At 31.3% G+C, this 27,284-nt stretch overlaps 1 protein-coding gene across 1 annotated transcript; it reads right to left on the reverse strand.

Moving 5' to 3' along the window:
• Positions 1–9,726: 9,726 nt before the first annotated feature.
• Positions 9,727–23,133, reverse strand: LOC100788118 (plant intracellular Ras-group-related LRR protein 6). Its single transcript, XM_003540408.5, has 21 exons — positions 22,886–23,133; positions 22,706–22,772; positions 22,267–22,403; positions 22,102–22,188; positions 21,899–21,974; positions 20,998–21,072; positions 20,806–20,875; positions 20,616–20,693; positions 20,461–20,521; positions 20,256–20,334; positions 19,852–19,942; positions 19,489–19,549; positions 19,337–19,404; positions 19,179–19,246; positions 18,409–18,546; positions 17,697–17,801; positions 16,962–17,086; positions 16,736–16,832; positions 11,141–11,215; positions 10,578–10,633; positions 9,727–10,079 (listed from the first exon to the last, which is right to left on the reverse strand). Exons 1-21 carry the CDS (start codon positions 22,948–22,950, stop codon positions 9,998–10,000), a joined length of 1,761 nt encoding a protein of 586 aa, XP_003540456.1. The 5' UTR covers positions 22,951–23,133; the 3' UTR covers positions 9,727–9,997.
• Positions 23,134–27,284: the final 4,151 nt, after the last annotated feature.

A 27,284-nucleotide genomic window follows, 5' to 3' on the forward strand; every position in this document is an offset into this window, starting at 1 on the left:
TCGTCGAGGTTTATTAAAGCAGGATTCAACCATTAATTGCATGAGTGGCAAATTTCCCCATCTGGGGTAGTTTTAGAAACTATTTCCCCAGATGGGGTCGTTTCTAAAATAATTACAGCATGGGGCAGTTTTTTACGTGCATGCAAGACCCTAACTGGTGTCAGTGAGCAACCCGCCACAACCAATGACGATATGACCGTGCAGAGCCTAAGTCGCCGGTCCTAATGGCGAGACGCAGAAGCAGCTGGGAACCGCCAGTTTGACTGGCGAGTTCCATGGTACAGGCTGCAGGCGCTTTTGCAGGGGTGCAGGAGCTTGCTTTTCAGAAAAGGGAGTTGCAACTGCCATTGGCGAGTTGCCTGCAAGTTGCAACTCCCATTGGCGGGTTGCACAAGAAGAAATAGCCATCACCAATGGCGATTTGTTGGCTATAAATACCAGTGCTCACGTTTTGAACTTGAACTCACGTTTTCAGCTCCAAATTAGAAATAAATCTTTCATTGCTCACGGCTTCAAATTAGAAATTTCTTTCTTCTTTCATTGTATGCTGAGCTCTAGTTGTGTGTGGTCAGTGACTTAGAGTTTTCTGAATACAGAAAGAGCCTTGAGTTTTGTAAGTGTGTAGGGATTTCTGTTTTAAATTTGTTTGGTTGAAGTTAAATATTTGAATTAGGTTTATAATTTTGAAATTAATAATTTGTGTTATAATTTTTGTAACCTATATTTTTATAGCAGTTAGAAGGTATACTTTTTAGTAACTCTTTAATTAAATTAGTTTTATATTTTTATTTCGTAATATCCCATAAAATAATTTGTATTATTTATTTTTAAGTAATTTTTTGTAGCAGTTTCAATGTATAAATTTTATGAAATTTTTAATTAAATTAGTTTTATATTTTATATGATTGTTTGTGTGTATAAAATAGAAGAAATTTGCCATCAAAATTTTAATTGGTTTAAAATTTGGTTCTTGAGAGTTAAATTTGTGAATGAAGTTCGTAAATTTCTGTCAAACAAAATTAAAAATTTAAACACGTACATAAATTGTACACAAATAAACTTAAAATACTACCTAAAATAGTCTACAAATAACAAAATTAAAAATTAAATAGCTACAAAAATTTAAATAAATGACCAAATTAAAATACATAATAAAATTAAAAATTGTTACACGTACATAAATTTTACACAAAAAAACTTAATTTACTAAGTAAAATACTCTATACATAACAAAATTAAATATTAAAATACGTACATAAATTTAATTAAATGACCATATTTTTTTTCTAATTATTAAAATTTAAATTAAATCAAAAATATTATACACAAAAAAATGGTATTAAATCAAAAAAATTTCATGGAATAAATAATTTAAAGAACGTGTATATATATATATATACATATATATATATATATATATATATATATATATATGTATGTATATATATATGTATATATATATATATATATATATAATTAATAAAATATCATATATTTCAATAAAAACTATAAGTAAGTCAATTAAATAATATTCACATTCTAACTAAACCTAAAAATATCATATATAAAATACAAATAATATCATACAAACCTAATAAATCTAAACCAAATAATAATAACATAATAACTAAAATTAACCTAAAAATCATTTTATCACAAATAATAACATACAAATTTTAAAAATGTTAACAAAATCATATTAATAAATCCAATACAACTAACCTACAAATCATAATATACAAACTCAAATTTGTAACATAATTAACCTAACATATATCTATATATATAACGTGCAAATCATAAGAACCTAACTTAAATCATAATATACCACTATAATTAAAGAAAATAATATATATCAATTTAACTATAACTAATCTAACATATATCTAAATATATATAACATAACTAATAATATATTATTTTTAAAACCTAACTTAAATAATATTGACATTTACCTATCAACTAAAGTTATAAACTTAAGAATCACTTACCAAAATAACAAAAACGCACTGAGAAACTTATGAAGAAAATAGCACAGCAATGGAAGCAAAGCAATGGAAGGATCAATGGAAGCAAAGGCACGAAGGAAGCTAGCTGGTGCACTCTCGGACTGAGCCACGAAGGAAGCGTAGCTGGTGCACTCTCGGACTGAGCTTTTATAATGGAAGAAGCATATTTAGGAGCAACCCGCCAGCATGGCTGGCGATCCATGGCCAAGGCAAATCGCCATTGCCATTGGCGATTTGGCCTTGACTGACGCGACGCGCTCTGCCCTTCACTGCCATGGCAGGCACCCTCAGCTGTTGGAACTCGCCAGTTTGACTGGCGGTTCCCAATGGCTTCTGCAAATCGCCATTACGGCTAGCGGATTAGGGTCATATCGCCACTGGGTGTGGCGGGTTGCTCACTGACACCAGTTAGGGTCTTGCATGCACGTAAAAAACTGCCCCATGCTGTAATTATTTTAGAAACGACCCCATCTGGGGAAATAGTTTCTAAAACTACCCCAGATGGGGAAATTTGCCTGCATGAGTTAAAATCGAAGGTTTCTAAAACAGGATTCAACCATTAATTGCATGAGTTAAAATCGAAGCAGGATTAAGACATTAATCTAAGGTTTGTTGAATTGTACTTAAACCGGTTTTGGATATTTTTAATATTATATAATAATTTTAATGGCAAATACATTAAAAAGAGAATTTTTTATTAGGAGACGTAAAATTGTATTGTTTATGATTTTTTTATGTTGTTTTATGAATTCTATAATAAATATTTTTTTAATTTTTTAATTAATATAGTAAAGATAGTTAATAAAACTCTATTTTAATTAATATAAAATTATAAAAATTAGGATTAAAAAATTATAAATTAATAGAAATGATCAAATTATATGTTTCATGAGAACTAGTAATTCTTATAAAAATTAGGATTAACAAATTATAAATTAATAGAAATGATCAAATTATATGTTTCATAATAAGAAGAGAACTAGAAATTCTCTAAAAAAAGATTAGAACTAATCGATAAAATAATTAATACTTATGTAAAATATTTAAGTATGTATGTTTATTTATCTTTAAAATATTTTAAAGTATATCTACAATCTATATTTTAAATTAAATAAAAAACAAAAAAAAGAAAAATGAAAATAACTGATTTAACATTGATTTTCACCGATTCTAGAGTGATATGATTGATTCTCACTAGTTATGAAATACTCTAGTTTTTTAGAGATTTTAGATCAATCACCATACTATTTTCATTCAATCGTGATTGATTCAGTCTGATTTTCAAAACATTGGTTAAAATAAACTTTATTTTGAAGTAATTTTTGTACACATTTGGATTAAAGTTCATAAACTTAAATTGTTGTTTTTAATATATAAGAATCGAGGACAAATATAAAAAAAATTATAATGACTTATGTATTAGCTCAACTAATTGAGTTAGATTCCTTCCGTTTATAAACTTAAATTTGTATTAAAAAAAATTGGCAACTATCATAAGAAGGACCTTTAGCACCCTGGTAGGACATGAGGTGTTTCAACAAGCTTTTATCTTTTAGATCGACCATGAGATTAATCTTTAGTCCAGAGTTTAGTTATATTTAAAGATCCTTACCCATTTTAAATAGTGTATTATGCAGGAATCAAACTTACTACCTCTTCCATAAATCTAATGTGTGTTACTAACTAAGCTAGACTCATTGTGTAGTTTGTATTAATTTAAGTTTGTAAATTAAATTTATAGAAGTATTCTAAGTTTTATTTTTTCAACAAATCAATTTTAGAGAAAATTTTACTCTGAAATATATTTTAATTTTGAGGTAACTAAACATGATTTTCAAACTAATTTTACTTTCAAACATATTTTTGGAACATTCTTATAGAAAATCTAAACATATCCTTCATTTTATAAACTGAGTTTGCAAAAAGAATTTGTAAGCATGTTTGGATTGTCCTTGAACATGTACACATTCCAATATCCATCTAACATATCAACCAAAGCAAGGTTCTGGATCCTTTCGCAAATGTAATTTTGAAACAACTTAACTTGCATACGTTTACTCAAACATAGGCTTATATATATATATATATAATCTTGGTTTCAAACAAAATATAAGTGTACAAATGTACATGTTGTTAGACAAGTGGCATCGGTATTTTAAGAATGGGGTTGAATTAAAATACCAAACTATCCCCAATTAAAATTTAACTCTCTTTTTAATTAATAATGAAACCCTAATTATGAATTATTTCAATAACAATTCAAAATAAACTTCTTTAAAGTGAAATATAAACCGCAATAAATAAAAAAAGTTTAAGGGTAGAAAGAATGCAAACTCAGTTTTTATACTGATTCGATCATGTCCTGTGCCTACGTCCAGTCCCCAAGCAACCCGCTTGAGATTTTTACAATCTTGTAAAAAGTTTTTTTCAAAGTCCGAATCAAAGTTTTTTTACTATCTTGTGTTCAGATAACCTTACAACTTAAGAGACTCTCGGTCTCTTAGACCGATCTCTTAGACTAAGAAGAAGAAAAATTCTCTCTTTAAGAGAAGAATATTACAATTGAAGATCAATCAATATTCCTTGTTGAATTTGTAAATGTTTTGGCCAAAGAATATTTTGAGAGTTATAAGACAATTTTGTTTTGAGAGGATAAGATAATGTTGTTCAGAAAAACTCTAAGGAATTTCGTGTCCCAAATCACCTATTATAGGTTACTGATGGTCATTCAAAAACTTCTTGAACAGTTGTGACTCTTAGAAGTTATTTTCAAAAATTCCTTATTGGTAATTGATTACATAATTGTTGTAATCGATTACACAGTTAGTTTCTCAAGAGTTGTGACTCTTCAGACTTGAAATTTGAATTTTCATGTCTGGTAATTTATTACACATAAGTTGTAATCGATTATAGACTTTAAAATTTACATTCAAATTTCTAAAGGCTTTTACGAAATGTTTTAAATTTTTAGTAATCGATTACAAGTCTTGTGTAATCGATTACATGCTTTAAATTTTAAATTCAAAATTTACAAATTTGTTTCAGAAATGAATTTGGTCATTGGTAATCAATTACGTCCTCTAGTAATCGATTATCAGAGAGAAAATACCATATATTTGAAATCACAAAATGCTCTTGTAAGATATCCTTTGGCCAAACCTATGCATCATCAATTAAGGAATGCTTTTTAAGATTCTAAGGACTAAGTTCATCATTTTTCTTGAATTTTGAGTTCTTGATTAAACTTGAGAAGCGCTTATCTTTAACGTTATCAAAACTTCATATCATATTTGTTTCTACACATGTTATGAAACTGAATTTATATTTTCGGATTGAGTTTGGAACAATCTCAATCATAAATCTAAACATAACCTAAATAATTTTTAGGATAAAACTTTGTTGATGATATTGTATATAAAAAATAATAATAATAAAGAAAAATATTACAAGATTGAAAAACATGTCATTGATTAATCTTTACATTAATTATAGTTATATTTTTAAATTTTTTTAAAAAGTTGATATCCCGTCACAAAACATTTGCTAGAATCACCACTAAACATGTTTGATTAAAAATATGTTTGGGGTCCGAAAAGTTTGACAAAGTATTCATTTTGTTTATATAATTTTTTTATTAATTTTTTCTTTATAAAAAAAATATTTTTTTTGTTATTTTTAGTGTTAATTTTATTAGATGATTTTTTGAGGTAGCTTACAAATTTAATTACTTCCTCAATCTTTTAAAGCACAACCAGAAAATACTAGAATCCTTTGTTGTTTCATCATCCCCTAATCTCATAAAAAAATGTGAAAAAATTACTCAAGAAGTGAAAAAAAAAATTACAATTTTTGGGAATTTTTTTAAAACTAACCTTAAGATCGGTGAAACTCATCATCTCATTCTTTCTACTAAATTATTTTTTACCTAGTTATAGTCATCCTCTCTAATTCTCACAAGAGAGAGAATGTTTTTTATCATATTAAGTTATCGTATTATTTTTTATTAAGTACAAAACTTGTAAAATAATAAAAGATATTTGATTAAAAACAATTAATGTAAAAAGTAATCTAAAGAGAGTCTTATAAGAAGGAAGTGAATTTTTTTTTTTACATATAGACAGGATGTATTACAATAACAAAGAATATATTTAAAATTAAAAAAAAATTAAAATTTTGTTTTCGTGTCATTTATCCAGTGTAATTCTGGTTTTGCTGTAATCTAACAAGTAATCCACTGATGAACCTGGCTTTTGGGTGACGACAGTATGATAGGATATGTTCATGAACACTTTCTTTTGTGCAAATAAATAAAGCAAAAGGAACCTTGTATAGTGCATTCCATGTAAGAGACCAAACTATGAATTGACAAAAAAGGTTTTATTAAAAAAGTATAAATTAAAATGTTTGTATTTATAATTTTAAAATCAACTTAGCTGATATAATTTGCTTCTAAGATATTGGTGTATGAATTGAAATTGGGATATGAACCGAACCTCAAATCCGAAAGTCATAAGCAACGTTTTGATGGATCCAATAATTTAATAACAGTTCAATAGCAAATTCGAATCTGTAATGCATTTAATGTTCCGTTTGATTTTTAAAGCAAATTACAAGTTCAAACTTCAACTAGTTTTCAATACTGACAAAGCCTGATCTGACAGTCAATAATAGTTGGGTCCTTAAGGAGTGAACTCTACGTATAGAAATATTTTTAGTGCAAAAAATTAAAATACTTTCAGAAATTGAAGTTAAATCCATAATCCTTATACATTAGTGTTACAAAAATTGTTTATAGGAATTTCATATGAGTTTAATAAGAAAATTTAAAAAATAATGCAATTTAAAAGTCATATAATAACGTCATAAAGTAAATAGAAAATACTCTTGCTTGCATTATTATTATATGTTTGTGCAAACCTACCAAAAAGATTATATGTTTATGTGACATTTTAAAAATTAAGCTCTACAATGTAAACACTCTTTATTTCAAAAAAAAAATATCTTCTCATATATTTTAAAAAGAATTATATAATTAAAACAAAAAATATAAAATATTTATCATAAATTAAAATACTATTTTTTTTAATCACCAAGCAAAGTTTTGAATACAGTCATCCCTCCGCAATGTAATTTTCAAAATTATATTGGAAATATTATTCTTTTTTTGTAGGCTATTGAAAATATTATTCAAATTTGAAAATGGAGTTGTTGACATTAAAGGGGACAAAATAATTGAAGAAAGTCATCCAAAAATAATGAAACAAAGTCGTTAAAGGAGGAAAGAAAAGAAACAGAGTCACATGCCGATTCTGCATGATATACAATGCTAAGTGTGACAATTATAAAGGTGGCATCACTCTTTTTCTAATACCACAAATTGTCCATATGCTACCAGCTAGATACTCAATGCTATCTAACATCTTGATTCAAATTTGAAAATAGCATAGATGCATTAGCAAGAAAGGATATTTAGTACAGGATACACAAGGCATGGAGCGGCCATATGCCAATCACAATATAGATTCGAATTTCAAACCTTCCACTATTCCAATTGAATTATATTAAAATACAAATTTAATTTTTATTTTCAAAATGTGAACGTATAGAAGTATACTAGGTTTGTTTCATCCTTTAGCAAACCTTGCTTACCCATATCAATATACAGTGTGATATAGCTAACATATAACTACATTCTTTTAAGTATGTGATTCAAATTCGATTTATAATTTTTTTTAACATATTTGAAAACTCGTTGAAAAAAGAGGAATCATGTTTTGAATATGAAAGTTATATATAACTATTAGCTTCTAAAAATCACATTCAAAATGTAAATCAAACTAATGTATGAAAAAATATGTCAGAATATGTCATTTATTTAAATTTTAGTATCTCAAGAGATTAATCTTTGACTTTCAAGTAAAAATACCCTGAGTTAAAAAAAATGGCTGCCTCTTTTTTTCTTTTCATTTTTCCATTTTAGGTTATTTTTTAATTTTAATTGCATTAAAAAATTCTTAATTTAGTCACATTTCCATTATCATTACTCTTAAAATGTTATCACAATTCATTTAAAAGCAAGCAAAATGCCAACAATTCACTTACCCTAGTCAATATTATATGAATAATTTAATGATAATACAGTTTACGCGTTTTTGTGATTAAATTTTTTCTACGAAAAAAAGTCATTCATTACCAAAAAGAAGGTAAGGGAATAAATTCCTCACATGGCTACTACAAGACTACTTGACTTGGGTCGCTTTTCTAGCCTTTGTAACTGTACAAACCCGTGACTAAAATCCGACCCTCCTCCAAAATCTTAAGAATGATTTTGAGATCACGTTGCAAACAGACGATATTGGGAATGATTTTGAAATTTCATTACAAATAGATTAATGGAATATAGATATTTTAATCATATCCAGATCTTTTGTTCTTTTTCAAATTTTGGTTTCCTGGATTATAATTGGAGGTTCATGGGGCAAAGTTATCCACTAAAAACAAGTACAATTTAACCTTTGTCGGCTTGTTTCATAGGCTAGTTTAGTTTGCTTAGCATGTAAGGCATGATATTAGTTAAAAATGAAGGGGGATATAAAGAATTGGACCCATATTTAATTTACTTTTTGATAAACTGCAAGTACCTTAAACGTATTCCTACCAAAGAACAGTGTAACCTATATTGAAAAAGGGTCTCTATACATATCTAAAAGAAAATCTAAGGGAACAAGTCATTGTTCAGCAAGGTACACACAAATTGCCATCAATTCGCATGATCTCATGTTTTATTAAATTCATTTGGCCTTCTCAGCTGTGACTATCTGAATTCAGAATCAGGTGATAGTTTAAACTTGAGAACCTTGTGAAGTTGAAACACAGGTTTCACTTGCTTTGTTGGAGCTTGACTTGAATCAATTACCCGGAAGGGTTCGTGGGCGAGATCGAACACACTTTTAGGCCCAACGATGTGTGTGTGCTGCACATGGCACGACAAGCTGCGAGGGGCTATGGAGGATGTTGTAATCCTATGTGGAAGGATGTATACAGTATTATGATCATGAGACCAGATTAATCCAATGATAGATAAAAGTGATCCCTCGAAAATCACGTTAGTCCACCGTAGACATCAATTTAAAAATAATAAAAATACAAAATAAAATAAATAAACAAAAATAAAAAAAATGAAAGAAAATGAAATATGTAACTTGATACTAAAAGTATGATGATTGTACAATTTTAATTCCTAAACTTCATAATTCTATAAATTTTAAGTATTAATGTCATATCAACATATAAATGTCACATTAATATTATCAAATTGTCACATCATCATTTCTTTAAAAATCAATTTTATCCTATTCTCCTTTAATTCTAAATCAAATGGTCACTAAATTCAATAATACCGCATAGAAACTAATTAAATCATATCATTCTTTTAAAATAAATTAAATTCAATCAATTAAATACTCAAAGAATGACAATTAGTTTATAACTTTATATTTTATCCTTCTTTACATATAAAATGTAATTAAGTGGAGTAAAAATTATAAATAAAATTAATGCTACTAAGTTAACTAATTATTTTAATAGGAATTAACTAATTTTTTTAAAGTGTGTGAATTAATTAAAAAAAAAAGTCTTGTATTAAGGTACAAAGCTAGTATTATATAACTCAAGAATAGATATGTATACTACATAAATCCTGGGGAAATCAAATCAAGCCATGCAAATTAGTTTGTAATGTTAAACATTCAAACCGTAAAAAATGAGTTACATGAAATAGCACACAAAAGCAGAGGTAACCACAGGGAAGAAGAATTGAACAAAATAAAGCGCAAACACAGACAGCTGAGGGAAAAAAAAAAAAACTGTATCAACATGTCAGTATGTCACGGAAAGAATGTGACACCTAGAAAAAAAAATTGGACACTTTAAATATTGCTGTTCATGTCAAGCACAACCCTTTCAAAGGAGGGAAAAAACTAAAAATACTATTGCTCTTGCTCTGGCAATTTGTCCTTCAAATATTGCAGAACAGCTTTAGTTCCTCTATCCAAGACAGTTCTTCGAATGCTGAAACAAGTAAAGAAACATTATCCACTTATCAGTTCAATTTCGACACCCTGCTTTCCGCATCACATGTCTAGAGATCTAGCATATCTTTATATTTTGTTTCTGCTTTATTGGGAACTTAAGCTGCATAGCGTTTTACTTTTGCAGGAGTCAAGTTGGTCAAGTAAAATCTTAGCGAATACCAAGGGTAATTACACCTTACCCTTCGCAGTTTAACACTACTTCAATTTACTAACTCTAAAACTCTAGTTAAATTAAGCGAAGCTGACAAATTTTAACATTTTGCACTCTAATTCAAAACTCAGGAGGATTTAATGAGACAAAATTTAGAGAGTAAGTTGAGAAAAAGCTAAGCTATATGGGTATAATTGTGTAATTTAACCCTAATACTAAACATGTGAACACCAATAATACTTATAAAACCCAGATTATTGTTGTCAAAAAATAGTTCTCTATTTTGAGAAAGCACAAGGAAAGGTCGGGGCAGGGGGAGGCTACCTTCTGAGAGGATTCCCATCAAGTCTCAGTGCCTGTAGGCTTGGCTCCAGCAAACCCTGATCAAATAAATTTCTTGAAATAAATGCAATGAAGGAAAGTTATAGCACAAATGCAGATGATAAAAGTTACCGCGTGGACACTGAGACAATAAATTCTATCAAATTTTCCTTGTTAACTTTTTTACATGCCCAACATGGAGACCTATAGCACCCCATATTTCTCAAAATACATTTGTATGAGAACTATTCACAATAAAGAAATGACATCACTCATATTTTAAATTAGAATCCACTCTCAAGTGTACCTTCTACTTTAAAGAATGACACATGTCATTTCCGTTTTTTAACTTTGCCCCCCCCCCCCCACCCTTAATTTTAAACTTAAATCTTTTGAACTAATTATGCACATTTTTTTATCATGTTAATTATTATTTTTTCCTTAATCTATACTGTTTGGATTCAACTTAAATGATTGCTTATACATATCTGTTGGGACTTGCTAGTTAGGTCAACAAAATGACCAGCTCTCCTCTCTTGTCTTTTGAGAGAGGGATTGTTTCTCACCAGCTCGGGCAGAAGGACTGAGATGTTGTTATTAGATAGGTCGAGTTCCTTGAGAGAAGTGAGATCTTTTAACCCCTGAAAACAAGTTCATAGGTAAGCAAATGAAAAAAAAAAAAAAAAAAAATTTAGCATTTATTAAATAGTTCGTAGTGTGAGTGTCTATTAGACAAGTTTTAGGAGCTGAGTTTGCATGTGTGTCTGCATCTATATGACTCAACCTTTAGAGGTCAAACTATTCATGTAAGTTAGTCTGCTCTCTGATCACTAATAATTTACGGGGGTATGATAAGGAATTCACCAGAGGTAAATATTGAACTGTAACATTTCTCTTCAATCATCAGTCTATAGTAGACAAAAATCCAATTTTATGAACTTGCTACTGTAAAAATACATTATCTATAATAGAAAATAAGAACAGCATTTTGACATGAAAAATACCAACAAAATGGCAAGCGGCTTTTCAAGGTTGAGAGGAAAATAAGTGGACACTAAAAAGTTACTTTCAAGCCAATATGAACTTTTATATGATCAGAATTCAAGAGGCATACATACAAGTTGCTGGACCCTAAGCTATAACAGGATTCTAAGAGAAGATATTTTCAGAACCTAAAGAGGAAAGAAATCTGAGAAAGTGAAAGTGAGTTTTCTTCAACCACTTGACTTGAGTATACATCTTTGTATTTATAGACAGAACTGATATTAGATCAGCTGTCACAACTAACAGCTGTCATAACTGAAAAGCTGTTAACTAATTAACAATCTAACTATCTTAGTTAAAACTAACTGAGACTGCAGTTGAATAACTACAGGTCTCTTTACAATACTCTAATACCCCCCCTCAAACTCAAGGTGGTTGAGACTTTGACAAAGTCTCAATTACATTGAGTTTGCCTCGAAGAAAAACAAATCTGGCTGGAGAGAGAGGTTTGCTGAGTGCATCTGCCCATTGATCAAGAGCAGGAATACGATGAACAATCAATTGCTTGGTGAGCACATTTTCATGAACAAAAAAGATATCAATCTTCATATGCTTTGTTCTTGCATGAAGTACTGGATTATGAGTGAGTGCCAAGGTGCTTTGATTATCACAATATCACAGGAGTTATGAATGGTACTCCTAATTCAGTTAACAAGGTCTTGATCCAAGAAATTTCTGCGGTGGTTTCAGCTAGACTTCTGTACTCGGCCTCTGTGCTGGATCTTGCAACAACTTTCTGCTTGGGAGACCACCAGGATATGAGATTAGGACCAAAGTATATAGCTGCGCACCAGAAGTAGAACATCTATCATCAGTGTCTGATGCCAATCAGCATCACAAAGAGCTCTAATAGAGTAAGGTTGACCCAAAGCTGCAGGTCGTAAATGAAGACCATAAAGAACCATGCCTTTTAAATACCGTAGAATTATTTTCACTGCAGCCCAATGAGTATCCAAAGGATTTGGCATGAATTGGCAGACTTTGTTTACAGCAAAGCTTATCACTGGTCTAGTTATAGTCAAGTACTGCAAGGCACCTACCACTGAACGATACATGGTAGGATCAGTAAACAAATCTGAGCCTGTTGTAGTGAGCTTGCAGCTTGAAGTCGTAGGGGAAGAAATAACTTGTGCCTGTGTCATATTAGTTTTCTGTAAGAGATCTCTAATATATTTGCTCTGTGTAAGTAATAGAGAACTATCAGATAAAGTCTTGACTTCAATCCCAACAAAATAATCAAGTTGACCAAGTTGTTTGAGAGAAAACTTTGCATTAAGTTGAGAGGTGAGCTGTTGAATCAATTGAATGGAGCTGCCGGAGATAATAATGTCATCCACATAGACCAAAAGATAAACTGAGGCTGCGTAGATGAACAAAGAAGGATCATGTTTACTAGCTACAAAACCAAACTGAATAAGAGTAAACTGCAGCCTCTCAAACCATTCCCTAGGAGCTTGCTTGAGACCATACAAAGCCCTATTCAGTCTCCAGACCAATGAAGAATTAGAGTCTTTAAAACCTGGAGGTTGAGACATGTAGACACTCTCATTGAGAAGCCCATTCAGAAAGGCATTGTTAACATCTAACTGAAATAGTTTCCACTGATTAATAACAGCCAAGGTAAGGATAAGTCTGATGGTGACAGGCTTCACCACAGGAGAAAAATCAAATCCTTGAACTTGGTTGAACCCCTTTGCAACAAATCGAGCCTTAAACTTGTTTATTAAACCATCAGCATTTTCTTTCAGTTGAAAAACCCATTTCCAGCCAATTGCCTTCCTATCAGGTGGGAGAGGCACTAAGTCTCAAGTAGTATTCTTCATAAGAGCATCATATTCTTGTTGCATAGCTAATTTCCAATTAGGATCAGTCAATGCTTGCTTCACACTGGTTGGTTCACAGTGAGCTAGAAGAAGTGTAGGATGAATTCTGGGTTGATGTATACCAGATTTTGATCTGGTTTGCATTGGATGAATATTTGCTGGTTTGGGAGGGAGAAGATGCAGTGTCCACAGAGGAGGATACAGGTTCTTATAATGTGGGTTTGGACCTAACTCAACACCAAAAACTAGCTCAAAGGGTGAGGGTTGCCCCCCACTTATATACTATATCTTGGCACTATCTGTAGCCAATGTGGGATTTGGATTCTTCTCAATACAGGGCTAGGAGAAGCAGAAACAGGGGTGTCAACAGAGACTGCAAAGTCAGCAGAAAGATGAGCTGACTGAACATGCTGAGAATGAGTAGTAAGAGACTGATCAGAGGAAGAGGAAGATTGATCAGGAGGAGACTGATCAGAGGGTGAGTTGGGTAAATGATGAGATGCAGAAGAAGCATTTGTGTGAGGATGAGAAGTAGAGGAGTTCTGAATATTATTCTGAACATTAGGTATAATAGGTATTGAGGGAAAATTGAAAGAAGTAGGGGATGACAAAGACTGACTAAGAGAACAAGTGGATTCAAACAGTTCAGCATAAGGAAACTTGGACTCATTAAAAAGGACATCTTTGGATATGAATAGTCTGCCGGAAGGAGAAAGACACTTATAGCCTTTATGAGAAGTTGAATAACCCAAGAAAAGGCATTCTTGAGATCTGAAGTCCAATTTGTGACTGTTATAGGGTCTGAGCAAGGGAAAACAAGCACATCCAAAAGTTTTGAGGAAGTTATAGTCAGAGAATTTGTTAAACAGAACATGATATGGAATAGAGAAATTTAAAGAGGCTGTGGGTAGTTTATTGATGAGATAAACCGCAGTTGTAAATGCAAAATCCCAAAATTTCAGAGGTAAAGAAGCATGATGCAACAAAGTGAGACCAAGTTCAACAATGCAAAATCCCCTCCCCAGTCAGTTTGTAGGCTTTTAATTTTGGTGTTAAATTGCAATGGATTTACAGTTGAATTTTCAGAACTAGAAAGATCTCAGAATGGGGGTTTGGGCCTAACTCAACTCCAAAAGCTAGCTCATAGGATGAAGGTTGCCCCTCACTTATATACTCTATCTTGACCTTATCTCTAGCCAATGTGGAACTTGAGTTTTTCCCAATACACCCCATCATACCCAACACTTTTGGACTTGATGCATGGATAAATGATGAGTGACCCTTTGCATGGATCTAGAATAGGTTCTGATACCATCTTAGAATGTGGGTCGAGTTAGGCCCAAACCCACATTCTAAGAAAAGACAACAAGAGGCAGAACAAGAAGAAGAGTTCTGAAACTGAATGTTGGAGAAACTGTAGAGACCATCAGGACCAACACTGCCTTGAAGCAAGACCTCATTGGTAACCTGGGATTTCACAGCACAATAATTAGAATGAAACTCAAAGTAAACACCATTGTCCCTAGCAAATTTACTGGCACGAATAAGATTTTTAGTGATGCAAGGCACATGTAAAAGATGATTGAGAGACAAAGACACTTTGGAATTATTAGGAAAAATAAAAGTAGAAAATCTAGAGGAAGTAATTGGCAGACCTTGAGCATTGCCAATGAAAATCTGGTCAGGGCCTTCAAAAGGTTCTATTTGCTGGATATTCTGAGATTCTCCAGTAACATGGAAAGAAGCACCCGAATCAGGATAGCACTGGGAGGATTTTGATAGTTGTCGACGGTTGTACACCTATTCCAAATTAGAAGGGCGAGAAGCAGCATAGTTCTGCCCTGAACTAGTGTTATTCTGTCCATAGCCAGAATTGAAGTTGTTCTGCGACTGACTTGAATAATTCTAAGAAGAATTCTGACTAGTAAGGTAATGAAGAACCAAAGTTGAACTTGGTTGATAGTGCTGGTCATAGCGATCATGACAAACTGATGCAGTGTGGCCATATTTCAGCACACTTGACATTGGAAATTAGCGAACCGCCCACCACCATGGCCTTGGCCGCCACTGCAACGGCCACTGCTGCGGTTAAAACCATCACTACGGCTAGAACCACCCTGATAATGGGAGAAACTTTCAGGTTCCGATTGTTGAAAGTTCTTGTTTGGCACCATGTAGCTATCGAAGCCATGCGACGAGAAAGACTTAGGGTTTACTTGTGTGTAGTTAATTGAAGGAGAATCAGCAAGCGTTTATTTGTGAAACTTGTTCAGACGCGCTTCGTGAGCTAAAAGAAGTGCTTCTACCTCCGCAATTGGTAGAGGTTCGAACTTGCTTTCAATGACAGAAATAACTGAGTCATAATCAGGTGGGAGTCCTTCAAGTATTGAATCGACATGCTCCTGAAGCATGATAGGACTTCCAACTGAGGCAAGAGAGTCAGAGATCTGTTTGATTTGAAGCAAAAATTCTCGCATCAATTTTCCTCTGAGTATCGTAACTCTTAATTCTGTGCGCAATTGACGCACCGTGACTCTTGTTTGCTTGAGAAAATAATTGTGAATCCTTTCCCATACTTCATAGGAATGAACGCATCTGAGAACACAAGATAAAATCAATGATGAAAGCATCGATTGAAGCCATGTGAGGAGAACTTGATCCTGCTGTTCCCAAGCTTCATATGCAGGATTTTTTATTCCAACTGTGTGATCTGCTTCAGTGAGAAATTGCAGGGGAATTTGTGGATTTGCCACAAAACGCTGAAGTCGATGAGATTTGATAATAGGTTCAACCTGTTGGCGCCATAGCAGGAAGGTCAAATCATCGAGCTTGTGAGAAATGAAATTAGGAAAAGAAGAAGTAATGAACGAGTTGTTTTGAGCAACCATTGTTGATCTTACCAAGCACCAGATACCATAACAGAATTCTAAGAGAAGATATTTTGAGAACCTAAAGAGAAAAGAAATCTGAGAAAGTGAAAGTGAGTTTTCATCAACCACTTGACTTGAATATAGATCTTTGTATTTATAGACAGAACTGATATTAGATCAGCTGTCACAACTAATTAACAGCTGTCATAACTGAGCAGCTGTTAACTAACTAACAATCTAACTATCCTAGTTAAAACTAACTGAGACTGAAGTTGAATAACTGCAGGTCTCTTTACAATACTATAATAAGTTACAGTCATTGTCTAAACAATATCAATTCAAGGATATTATCATAACTTGGGATATAAATAAACAAGCAGTTACACATGCTTAATCCCTGTTTTCTACCAAAAACAAATGTTACCACTGGAATTGATTGAAGGGAATTCTGACTCAAGTCAAGGATCCGTAGCTGTTGCAGCCCCACTATATCTGATGGGACTTCACTGAGCCTCATTCTCCTGTTAGTGTTGTGATGAAAAAGTTTAGCACAAGCTCCCAAGAAGATAAAGGAGAATATGAAAGTTAAATCTCTGTGTATGTGTGTGAAGTTCTCTTCTTACACTTGCCATAGATTTCAGGTAACCAACCTTAGGTAAAGCTCTTGCAGGTATGGCAAACTAGAAAATGCAGGTACATCTAGTAATGAAGCTGCATTACCACTTAGATCCAGGATCTGAAGCTTAGGCACCACTTCAAAGCCATCCAAAGGTATCTATTGTTCAAATGACAGATATGGTCAGTCATATCATACATCTCATTTGAATTTATAGCAGAGAATATAAGCATGTGAACTAAGAAATTTCATATTACTGTTAGGATTTCTGCCACTATCATCTCTGATAAATAATGAGGAAAAATAATATCTAAAAATGTTTCATTGCACGCAGCAGAGTAAATCCCTATTATAAAAAATCTAACCATAAGAAATTTTGAGAAGTTCTAACAACTAACCATTTTGGCCGTTGATTACCTTTCGATACCTGCCTTATAGAAGAGTTATTTATGTTATTGGAAATTAATAGTACTGTTGTTTAGTAAAGAGAAAAAGAAAGAATTCAACTTGTCAATGATACAACTATGAAGGAATTAAAACATACATTGCCCTTTTTATTTATGTTAAGATAACTTTATAAATCATTCCAAAAGCAATGACCACCAATGGAAGAGAAAAACAACTATTTATATGGATTTTACAACTGGAAAAACCATATTAACTATTTATAAAGTATTATGTCCTGCAACAGTTCTATATACATTTTGACACCATTATTCATTTTATAAGAAAATTAATAGAGAGAAGTTCTCAAATCATTAGTCGTTACCTGTTTGAGGGGATTGTTATCCAGCTTCAAACATGAAAGGCTCGAAAGTGATTTAAGAATTGAACCTGGCCACTCTTTAATTTGATTCTTAGATAAAATCAATGTCTGGAAAGAGCACAATACACAGAGAATTAATAGAGCATTTTCAAATCAGCAGCAGGTCAATTTATGACCATAATATCTAAGTAATTTTCCCAAGCCTCAAACATTAATCAATTAACAAATTATCACTAAATCTGGAAACATATCACCATTAATAGATCCATGAATAGCTTTGAGCATGAATCTTCATGAAATAATCACTCAACAGAAAGAAAAGGGTTTACCATATAAGAAATATTTTACTTTATACAAAGAAAATGAAAATAATGGCAAAAAACCATTTTCCTTCTGATTTAGAGGAAAGTTAAGGATCATTATGATTATTTTCTGTTGTAAAATATCAGCACAGGCACAAAAATAGCATAATTACAAAGAAAAAAAATGTAAATAATAATATTATAGTGCTTATTTAGTGCACAGAAAAATATACTGATAATAATGTAAATAAATTACAATCCTTCTACTTATGACTCCTAATATACTGATAATATGTCACGCGTTCCTTTTCACTCAACAAAGACAATGATAATGTCCATCTGTACCAGGAGATAATGGTTGCTAACTTATTACAGCATCTTACAGGAAATAAAACCAGAAGATAAGGTTTAACCTGGAGGGAAACACAAGAAGAAAGTTCAACCGGCAACTCCTGGATGGAGTTTCTGGAAAGATTAAGTTTTATCACCTCCCCTGATTCCCATACTTCTGATGGCACAGCACTCAACCCCAGCCCTTCCATAGAAAGTTCCTGAACACAGTTATAAATAGATGGGCAATTAGTGAGGAAATGAACGTCTATCTAAACATTTGAATGAAACTTTAACGAAGGTATATGGATTCGTTTGTTAGTTTATAATGTGATTACACATCTCAGAACAATATAATAACATTAATGAACCCATTGTCAAACTACAATGTAATCAACTTAATGATTGGTAGATAACAAACATACTCATCTTTCTTTGTTATTTTTATCCCAAAAAGACTCCTAAATTGTCAAGAAATTAACCAAATTCTCTAACCAAAAGATATAAAAAAAACAAAAAAAGAACTTGATTTTGTCCCATTTTTCCTGGTATAAGCACAATGCCATGTGCCTGAATTTGATAGTTGAATTTGCACTAGAATATTTAAGTATCATCTGCTTGTTTAAAAAAGAAGTAAATATCACCTAGTAGCCTCTATTAGCAGAATACAGAATGAGTTACTTGGAAAAACTGAGTAATTTCAAGCAACTAATTGGCACTAGTATATTTTGTATATGCAATTAATGCACACAGCGATATCAACGCACTGACACAGACTACAAACAGTTTATCATAAAAAAGAAATTTATTGAATCTATGGAATGAATATTTTCCTTTTCAAGAGATGCAACACCTTTGAAGTGATAGACAATCGGGTAGCCATTGCGATCACCTCTTTTGTTGTGGTTACTGCTTCAGAATCTGCAGAAGAATTTTAAAATATCATATCTAACATCAAGAACAGAGTCAAATTTAAGTTATACGCATAATGCAGCTAACATTGTAAGATACCTTCATCTTCAGAAAGTCTGCTTCGGAGAAATTTCAGTAATGCTGGTGTAGGTCCAGATACTAATGAGCTGGTGAGAAAAAACATAAGTGAAAAAAAAGAAACATATAAATATAAATGTTGAGCTCAGAAAGGACTAAATAATTTCCTGTACCTTCGAAGAGTTCTCATAGGATTTCCACTAAGCAGAAGTTTCCTCAATGTAGTCATCTTGCCTAAACAAGAAACAAAAGGTAGAGATTCAATGTCAGTGAAGAGAATTGTCTACATTGAGAAGAATAATAAATCATGCCCAGATCCAGCATCTGAAATTATTGTTTATTTATAACTCTTTATCACAGGGAATGTAGCACTGTTTTTACAATTTTATCACTTGAAATCAGTATAAAGAGTTGAGGTAAAAAAATTATATTCCTTTATATTTTCTGTACAAACTTTTATACTGTTCTCATTAATTACATACAATTGTTTTTTTTTTCAAAAATAAAGAAAATTATACTTATCTTGCTGACCTTACCCATTTCAGGGGGTAACCCACTCAAAGAATTATTAGAAAGATCCAAGACTAAAAGACTCAATTTGCATGCCTCTACTGGATAGTCCTTCAGCTGTTAATACACAAAATCAATAAGCAATTGAATTAATAATCAACTATTGAGGGAGAAGAGAACAAAGCATCAGAAGAAGAAAATTGCAATATACTTATTATTGCCAACAAAATTATACAAACAAGAGCTCTTTCCATACATAATAGAAGTAATTATGAACAAATAATTTCATCATTTTTTGTGTGTATTTCAATTAGCATGATTTGGAAAAATAATCGTTTTTTTGTTAGCTTCTGAAGAGTAGAGAGAGCTTTAAAAATAGATTATAGATTATTTCCCCTAAAATAGTGTTTCTAAGCACTCTATTACCTACCTGGTTAGAGTGAAGATCTAAAGTCCCAAGGCGAGAAAGGGCCCCTATCTCCACTGGTAATGTAGAAATATTGTTATTCCTAAATTGAGAGGAAAAAAAAACATAATATGTATCAGAAGTGCAGATGTTTTAAGTAGAAAGAAAAAAAAATGCATTATGCTTTTAATAATATGAAGACTTGTATCAGGATAGGTTAGAATTTGACCCCAAATAAAGCTCTGTAAGTGAATGACAACCAATGATTGATGAAGGGATTGCTGATATTCCTACAGGAATAGACACATACCATTTCTAAGTCAGAATGAAAAATGTAGAAACCAAAAAGACAAGAAAAAGTAGACCCTTGTTTATAGAACTCACTGTTTTGATGAACGTAAACACGAATTAGACGTGAAAGGCCTCCAATGCTGGTTGGTATCCCATTCAGCAAATTTTTTGCTGCAGCAAGGATAACAATGGAAACAGGTTTACCAAATCAAAGGATTTACAAATAGGAATGATATAGTTAATTGATACAATACATGTGACTTTAGAGAACAAAGGACCTTACATGCATTGAATTCAGTAAGCATGGTCCATGATGAAATGAGATTTTCAGATATCACTGTTAGCTTGTTCCCCTGGCGAAGACAAAAAAGATAATGTAGTAAGAGCACTGGTTAATAGAATAAAATCTTAAATTTTTTAAGGTTTAAGATGTTTGCTGTCAATTAATATACTAAGTTTTGCTACTAATTACTACCTCCATATCTAGTTTAGACAATTTGGAACAATTTGCTAAATCTTCTGGCAAACTTGTAATAAGATTGTTTGATCCCTGCAAAAAGAGAGTCATAAGCCTCATTTCATCAAATAGCATGTGCATGATTATTATATGAATAAAGAGTTGGTACAAATATCAGTGCCAGTAACAGGAATTGAACAAATCCTTTTGAAACAAGAAAAAATTTAGCCAACAAATTGTGGTACATCACTGTTTTTATCACAAGGGAAACTCCTTCCTTAATCATGCATCCTAAAGAAAATTCACTCTCCATTATTTATAATGTAGTTTTAACTTTGGATACTGATCTAAGAAGTATCTCACTGTTATAAATCAGTATGTGCTTTCTAACATTAACATAGAACAAAGTGGGGCCCTAAAGAAGCATGATCACTTCAAAGAAGTAGCTGCATCCCATTCTTTTTTCTTCTATATGTTACACTTTTATTCCAATAATACAGATGAGAATATCACAATACTTACATATACTTATAACATTTTATTATGCCTACAATGAATCATGCTCACTTTTAAAACACTGATTCTCCCTTTCGATTTAAGGCTTGTGTTTTATGCAGATGTTATACTAATTTTATATTTTTGAGTTATAGATGTTTCATGTGCCATAATTTTAAAAATTTGTCAGAACATATCAATGCTCCATGTTGTATCTATACTTTCTAATGGGTTACCACAATCAAATTCCATTTATAGTCATTTAAATAAATAAATAAATTTGATAGCATTTCAAGGTTTAATTCATAATAATCACAAGCACAATTTGAACAAACCCCTTTTGTCAGATAAGCAGCATAAGGCAACCACTCAACCAACATCTACACCAATAAGTTCCAGACTTTCAGCAAGACATGGTTATTACCTTTAAGTCTGACAATTCTAAGCATCTTCCAAGCGAGCTAGGAAGTTCCGTGAGCTGATTATTTGAACAATCAAGCCTAAACAAATAAATGCAAAAGCCGAGCGGTTTGCAAGGCACAAATGCAAACAGAGTAAGTACAAAAAGGAAAGTAAACTTTCTAAAATCAATCAACCTATGAAAAAATAACACATAATTCAGCATACTTCACAAGCGACATAGCCGATCCAATCTCCTCTGGTATGTTAACTATTGAATTGAATGAAACATCCAACATCTTCAACTGAGGCAGCCTGTGAACCAGAATCAAATTTTCAAACTGAAAACCATACAGGTTAAACAACCAAAACTCAAACATTACAAAAACTCACTCTCCAATAGCAGCTGGAAGCTGAGAAAGAGAGTTGTGGCTAAGATTCAACACAGCAAGAAAAGGCAAATTTCTCAGATCTTCCTTCAACGATGCAATGCTATTGTGAGCCAGAATAAGCTTCTGAAGCTCCACTGCCTGTAAATTTCATTCCATTTCATTTCAATTTTCACTCCATTTTCCTAATCAAAATTATTCTATGCTATTGCAAACCAGAACAAGCTTCACAGCCTGTAAATTCCATTTCCTTTCATTTAATTCCATTTCATTTCAAATTCAATTCCATTTTCCTGATAAATTTTTTTTCAATGCGTAAATTCCATTCCATTTTCCTAATAAATTTTTTTTCAATGCGTAAATTCCATTCCGTATCATTTCATTTCAAATTTCATTCCATTTTCCTAAACGACGTTTCAGTTCAATTTTGAAAGGAACAGTACCTCCCACCACTTGTCGTCTCCGCCGCCGAGGCCCTCCAGATTCCGGTAAACCTCGTCGGGAATTTCACTGCAAATCGAAAGAACAACGAAAACAATGCACGAATGAATGGAAACAAAAGGAAGAATAAAACGACGGCGTAGAAGTGAATGGAGCAGTGGAGAGAGTTGGCTATGGCTTACGTGAGGGATCGATTGGAGAGGTTGAGAGAACCAGAGGCTCTCGCCGCTTTCAGCAACCGATCCATGGCACCGTGCTCAGATCAGATCCAGAGGTGAGGAAGATAGTGTTCAACTTCAAATTTCAAAAGGATGATAATATATAATTCTTTTCTAGGCTTCACAACTTCACTAGTGTGTGTGCATCAATGAACATGACACTGTGCAAGTGTGCTGCTTTTGTCGATGTGGTGCAATTTCAATTCAGTTTAATGCTCATTGTTGTTCAACCGTAACTATATTGGGGAGTTTGGTAGCGTTACATTTTTTTTTTCATGCTTAATAAAATGTGTTTGTCACTATTAAAAATATTTAAATATTTTTTTAAAAAATTAAAGAATTATGTGATATTTTTATTATTGTGAATAATATGATATTTTTAGATAGTTTTTGTGGAAAAATGTTTAAATTTTTTTGAGAAAACATCATTTCCTATAAATGAATGTTAATTTTTTAAATTGGATATTAAGGATGAGAAACTAAAGTTTTCCGCTAAGATTTCCAAGAAACTAAAGTTTCTCCTACTAAAATGTTTATTTTAGTTCCTGAAATTACAAAATGGCGATAAATTAATTAATGAAAAATAAAAAAGAAAATCAAATTTAATCTTAAAATATGTAAAAAGTGTGATAGATTAGTTGTGTAACTAAATTTATGAGATCATTTTATTATTAAATTGTAATGTTCAAATACTATTTTGACAATAAATTATATTTTTAAGAACCAATTTTAAGATTAATTTGTCACACTTTTTTATTAAGAGATCAAATTTAAATTTTGTATTTGTCAGAGACCAATTTGTCATTATGTTACACTTCCAAATGACCAAAATGGATATTTATCCTAATTGTAATGTTAAAAACAAGGCATAAATACATTTTTTAATCCTTTATATTTTTAAGGTGAGTTGAAATGATAATTTTAAAATAATAATTGATTTTGATTGTGAACCTAAAAAATGGAAATTATCGAACCTAGAAAATTACATAAAAGGTGAATCCAACAACAATGGAAAAATTAAAAAAAAATCTAATATGAGATTCTTTTTTATTGCTCATAAGTCTCACCTTTCATGCACCATGTTATAGCCCCTCTTTAAAATAATAAGAGACCAAGTTGAATATAAATGACTAAAAATGCTTGCATAAAAGTAATGATTAAACTAAAACTATCAAAATAAGTATTCATTAGGGCAGAATGAGCTATTTATTGGAATTTGGAAGAGTTTTATACAAACTTTTACCATGTGGGCAACATGTTGCTAGCTATAAGGCTACTTGTCAGGCCACGTGGCTCAAAATTTTGATTTCTGACTTTCATATTGTTGAAAGTATTCTAAGCCACTTGTGATATTCTGCAACAATATTGCTGTTATGCATTTTTTTCAAAACAACAAGAGTTCTTCTCTTACAAAGATTTTGATATTGAATACTTGTTTGATAGACAAATTTTTTTGGATTTTTAGACTCAAAAAGAGCATCTTGTCATAGAGCATATGCTGGCAGATCCACAAGCTAAAAGCCTTAACTGTTGGAGCTTTTCTGAAACATGTAGCTCATATGGGTGGTTTAGTTAAGTCTTTTAATGTATTGTGTTAGTACGAGTATGATATTATGTTTTTTTTTTTAAGAAATATGTCCTTATTGAAAAAAAAAAAAAACCCACCGAAAAGATGTCCTTGGAGACCTGATGCAAGATGTTACAAGATCAATTAGGACACATGGAGATCTTGTCAACAAGTAGAGGCTAAGGTGGCTGAGGATCAAGCAGAAGAGGAACAATTATTTGCAATGTAATGTTTTAGAACCGACAACACTACAAAAAAGCTTGGTTTATTGATAATGATTGTACATACCATATGACTCATGACTAAAAGAGCTCAACAAAACTACTATTTTCAAAGTTAGAATTGAGAATGAAGCACACATTGCAATATAAAAAAAGGAGTCATTGCAATTGAGAGCTATTAAGGTTTGAAATTATTTGTCAACGTGTTATATATTCCTTGAATTGATCAATTTTTTTCAATGCTACTTGGCTATTAGAGAAAGGCTTCAAGTGTTGTTTGAAGATAAATATTGTTTGATTAAATATACAAACAACATTGAAGGGTTTTTTTGTAGGCAAAAGAAATATATCAGTAAAGATTAAATAATACAAGAAGTGTTAAAATATGGCCAAACAGATAAAAGACAACATATAAATAAACATTAAAGTGCCTCTTCCTTGACACATGGATAATATTCTACAAGCGCAAGACATCCTTGTCACAATCCATGAAAACAAAATTCCATTAATACATGGATCCCCTCGTTTAAAATGCAAGCAAATACCCTTCACTAGTTATCTATCATAACTCCATGCACATAATATTATTGCTCTAGTAAAATTTCACTGTGTAAAAGCTCCAATCCCTGAAGCAACACCAAGCTCCAATGACATACGAAAATGACACGCCCAAAAGTTTGCACCTTAGCCTTGCTCCCTGTAGGCTGCAGTCTTCATTAGGCATGGCTGCACCCATGACTCGCGAAGTCCTTCCCTCCCTACAATTTTTGTGGAGGTCCAAAAATTAGACTTATTCTTATCCCATCTTCAATTCTATCTTGTTTTTATTTATTTATAAAAAATGGAGAAAAGATAATTTTTTTTAATTAGAAGGAATCTATTATAACATACTAAATTGAAATTTCAAGTAAAAATTATTTGATCTTATTTATTTTTTGATAACTTAAGGAAGCAGTGATTATGTCATCTTATTTATTAAGGTTTAAATTTTAAGTGCTTACCAACAAATTATATAAAAATTGTTTGTTCTCATTTATTTTTTGAACTCAACATGAAATTAAGTAAAAATTCTACACAAATATAAGAAAAATAATAATTTCATGTATAAAACAAACATTAATTCATTAAAATTGTAACATTATAATAGTAGTTTAAAATATTTATAATATCATAATAGCAGTGGGGGGAGGACCAACATACCTGACCTTATTTCCAAATTTGATTTTTTTAATTGGAAAAAACTTGAATCTGATCCTGGTCTCAGTCAATTCGATTTTTTTCCGTCAAAGTCGAGATAAGGATAGATCAATCCCCACAGAGATGGATACACTTGTCATGCCTAATCTTCATATTACCTCGTTTAATATCTCCTCTTTTTTCATAATTTGTTGTAACTTCCAAATTTTTTCTTATGTTGAATGACTTTAGATAACGAGGACTAAAAGAGTTAAAAAAAATTATAACTACATATATCAAGATATAATATTTTAAATTATAAGAACTAAAAAAATCATTAAACTTTGAATAAACAATAGAATAAGATAATCCTTGATAATTACTACTATAAAATAATTATCCTAACACAAACACTCTCATTTTAATCAATTTATGTCACATGATGCAAAATCCTGTTACTAAAATAATTTCAAGTAAATATTTACTTGTTTGATTCGATTATAGATAGAAAATTGATTTTGAGTAAAAGTAGCGTTAGATTAAATATTTTATATATTAAGTTTTATTGTTAACCTATTTTTAAAATAAAAATAACATTTTAATATAAATTATGTCACTTTGAACATCAATGTACCATGCCATTACTACCTTTCCTTGTGCTCAGCATGGCCATAATAACACATATACTATATTTGTTTATTGGAAAAAAGATGAATAATATTAGGAAAATATTCTTTGTGAAAGTTGTGGATGTTAAAAGATTTTAATAAATATCGTCTTACTGTGCGAACAACTGTTTGCTAACTATGCACTTTCTATTCTTTTGAATGTCGGCTAACTATCTTCGACCCAAATAATGCTACTGAACGAATTTTATAAATATCTTCATAATTATTACTCATCAGGAAAACTTTAATTTATTCATTATTATGATTAACTAAATATCTTCGACCAAATAATGCTACGATACTTTCACCAGTCTTTTCATTAGAACCAATCAACCAATTCATTAAGATTAAAGAATTGGTAAATTTAGTTAATAATTTTAAATTTATTTCTTTTTTCAAAACTATCTTTAACATTAATAAGACATATTCTTATTTTTTTTTAAATATGTTATTAATTTTAATTCTTTTAATCTCTAATCATTAATACTCCCTTTATCTGTATGTAAGATACTTTCTTAAAAAAAAATATTTTCCCATTTTCTCAAATTCTATATTTTGTTATTAAAATATCCTTAATTACTCTACAGTAAATGCTATAAGATTATATATGTAAAAAAAATTAATATAATTTTTTAATTAACTTTTATAAAAAATAAATCAAACCAAACTTCTAATTTAGTTCTTATAAAAAGCACCCTAACAAATATAATGAAACTGCTTAGGATTTACGG

Source organism: Glycine max, chromosome 12 (assembly GCF_000004515.6).
Source record: "Glycine max cultivar Williams 82 chromosome 12, Glycine_max_v4.0, whole genome shotgun sequence".
Classification (NCBI taxonomy): Eukaryota; Viridiplantae; Streptophyta; class Magnoliopsida; order Fabales; family Fabaceae; genus Glycine; species Glycine max.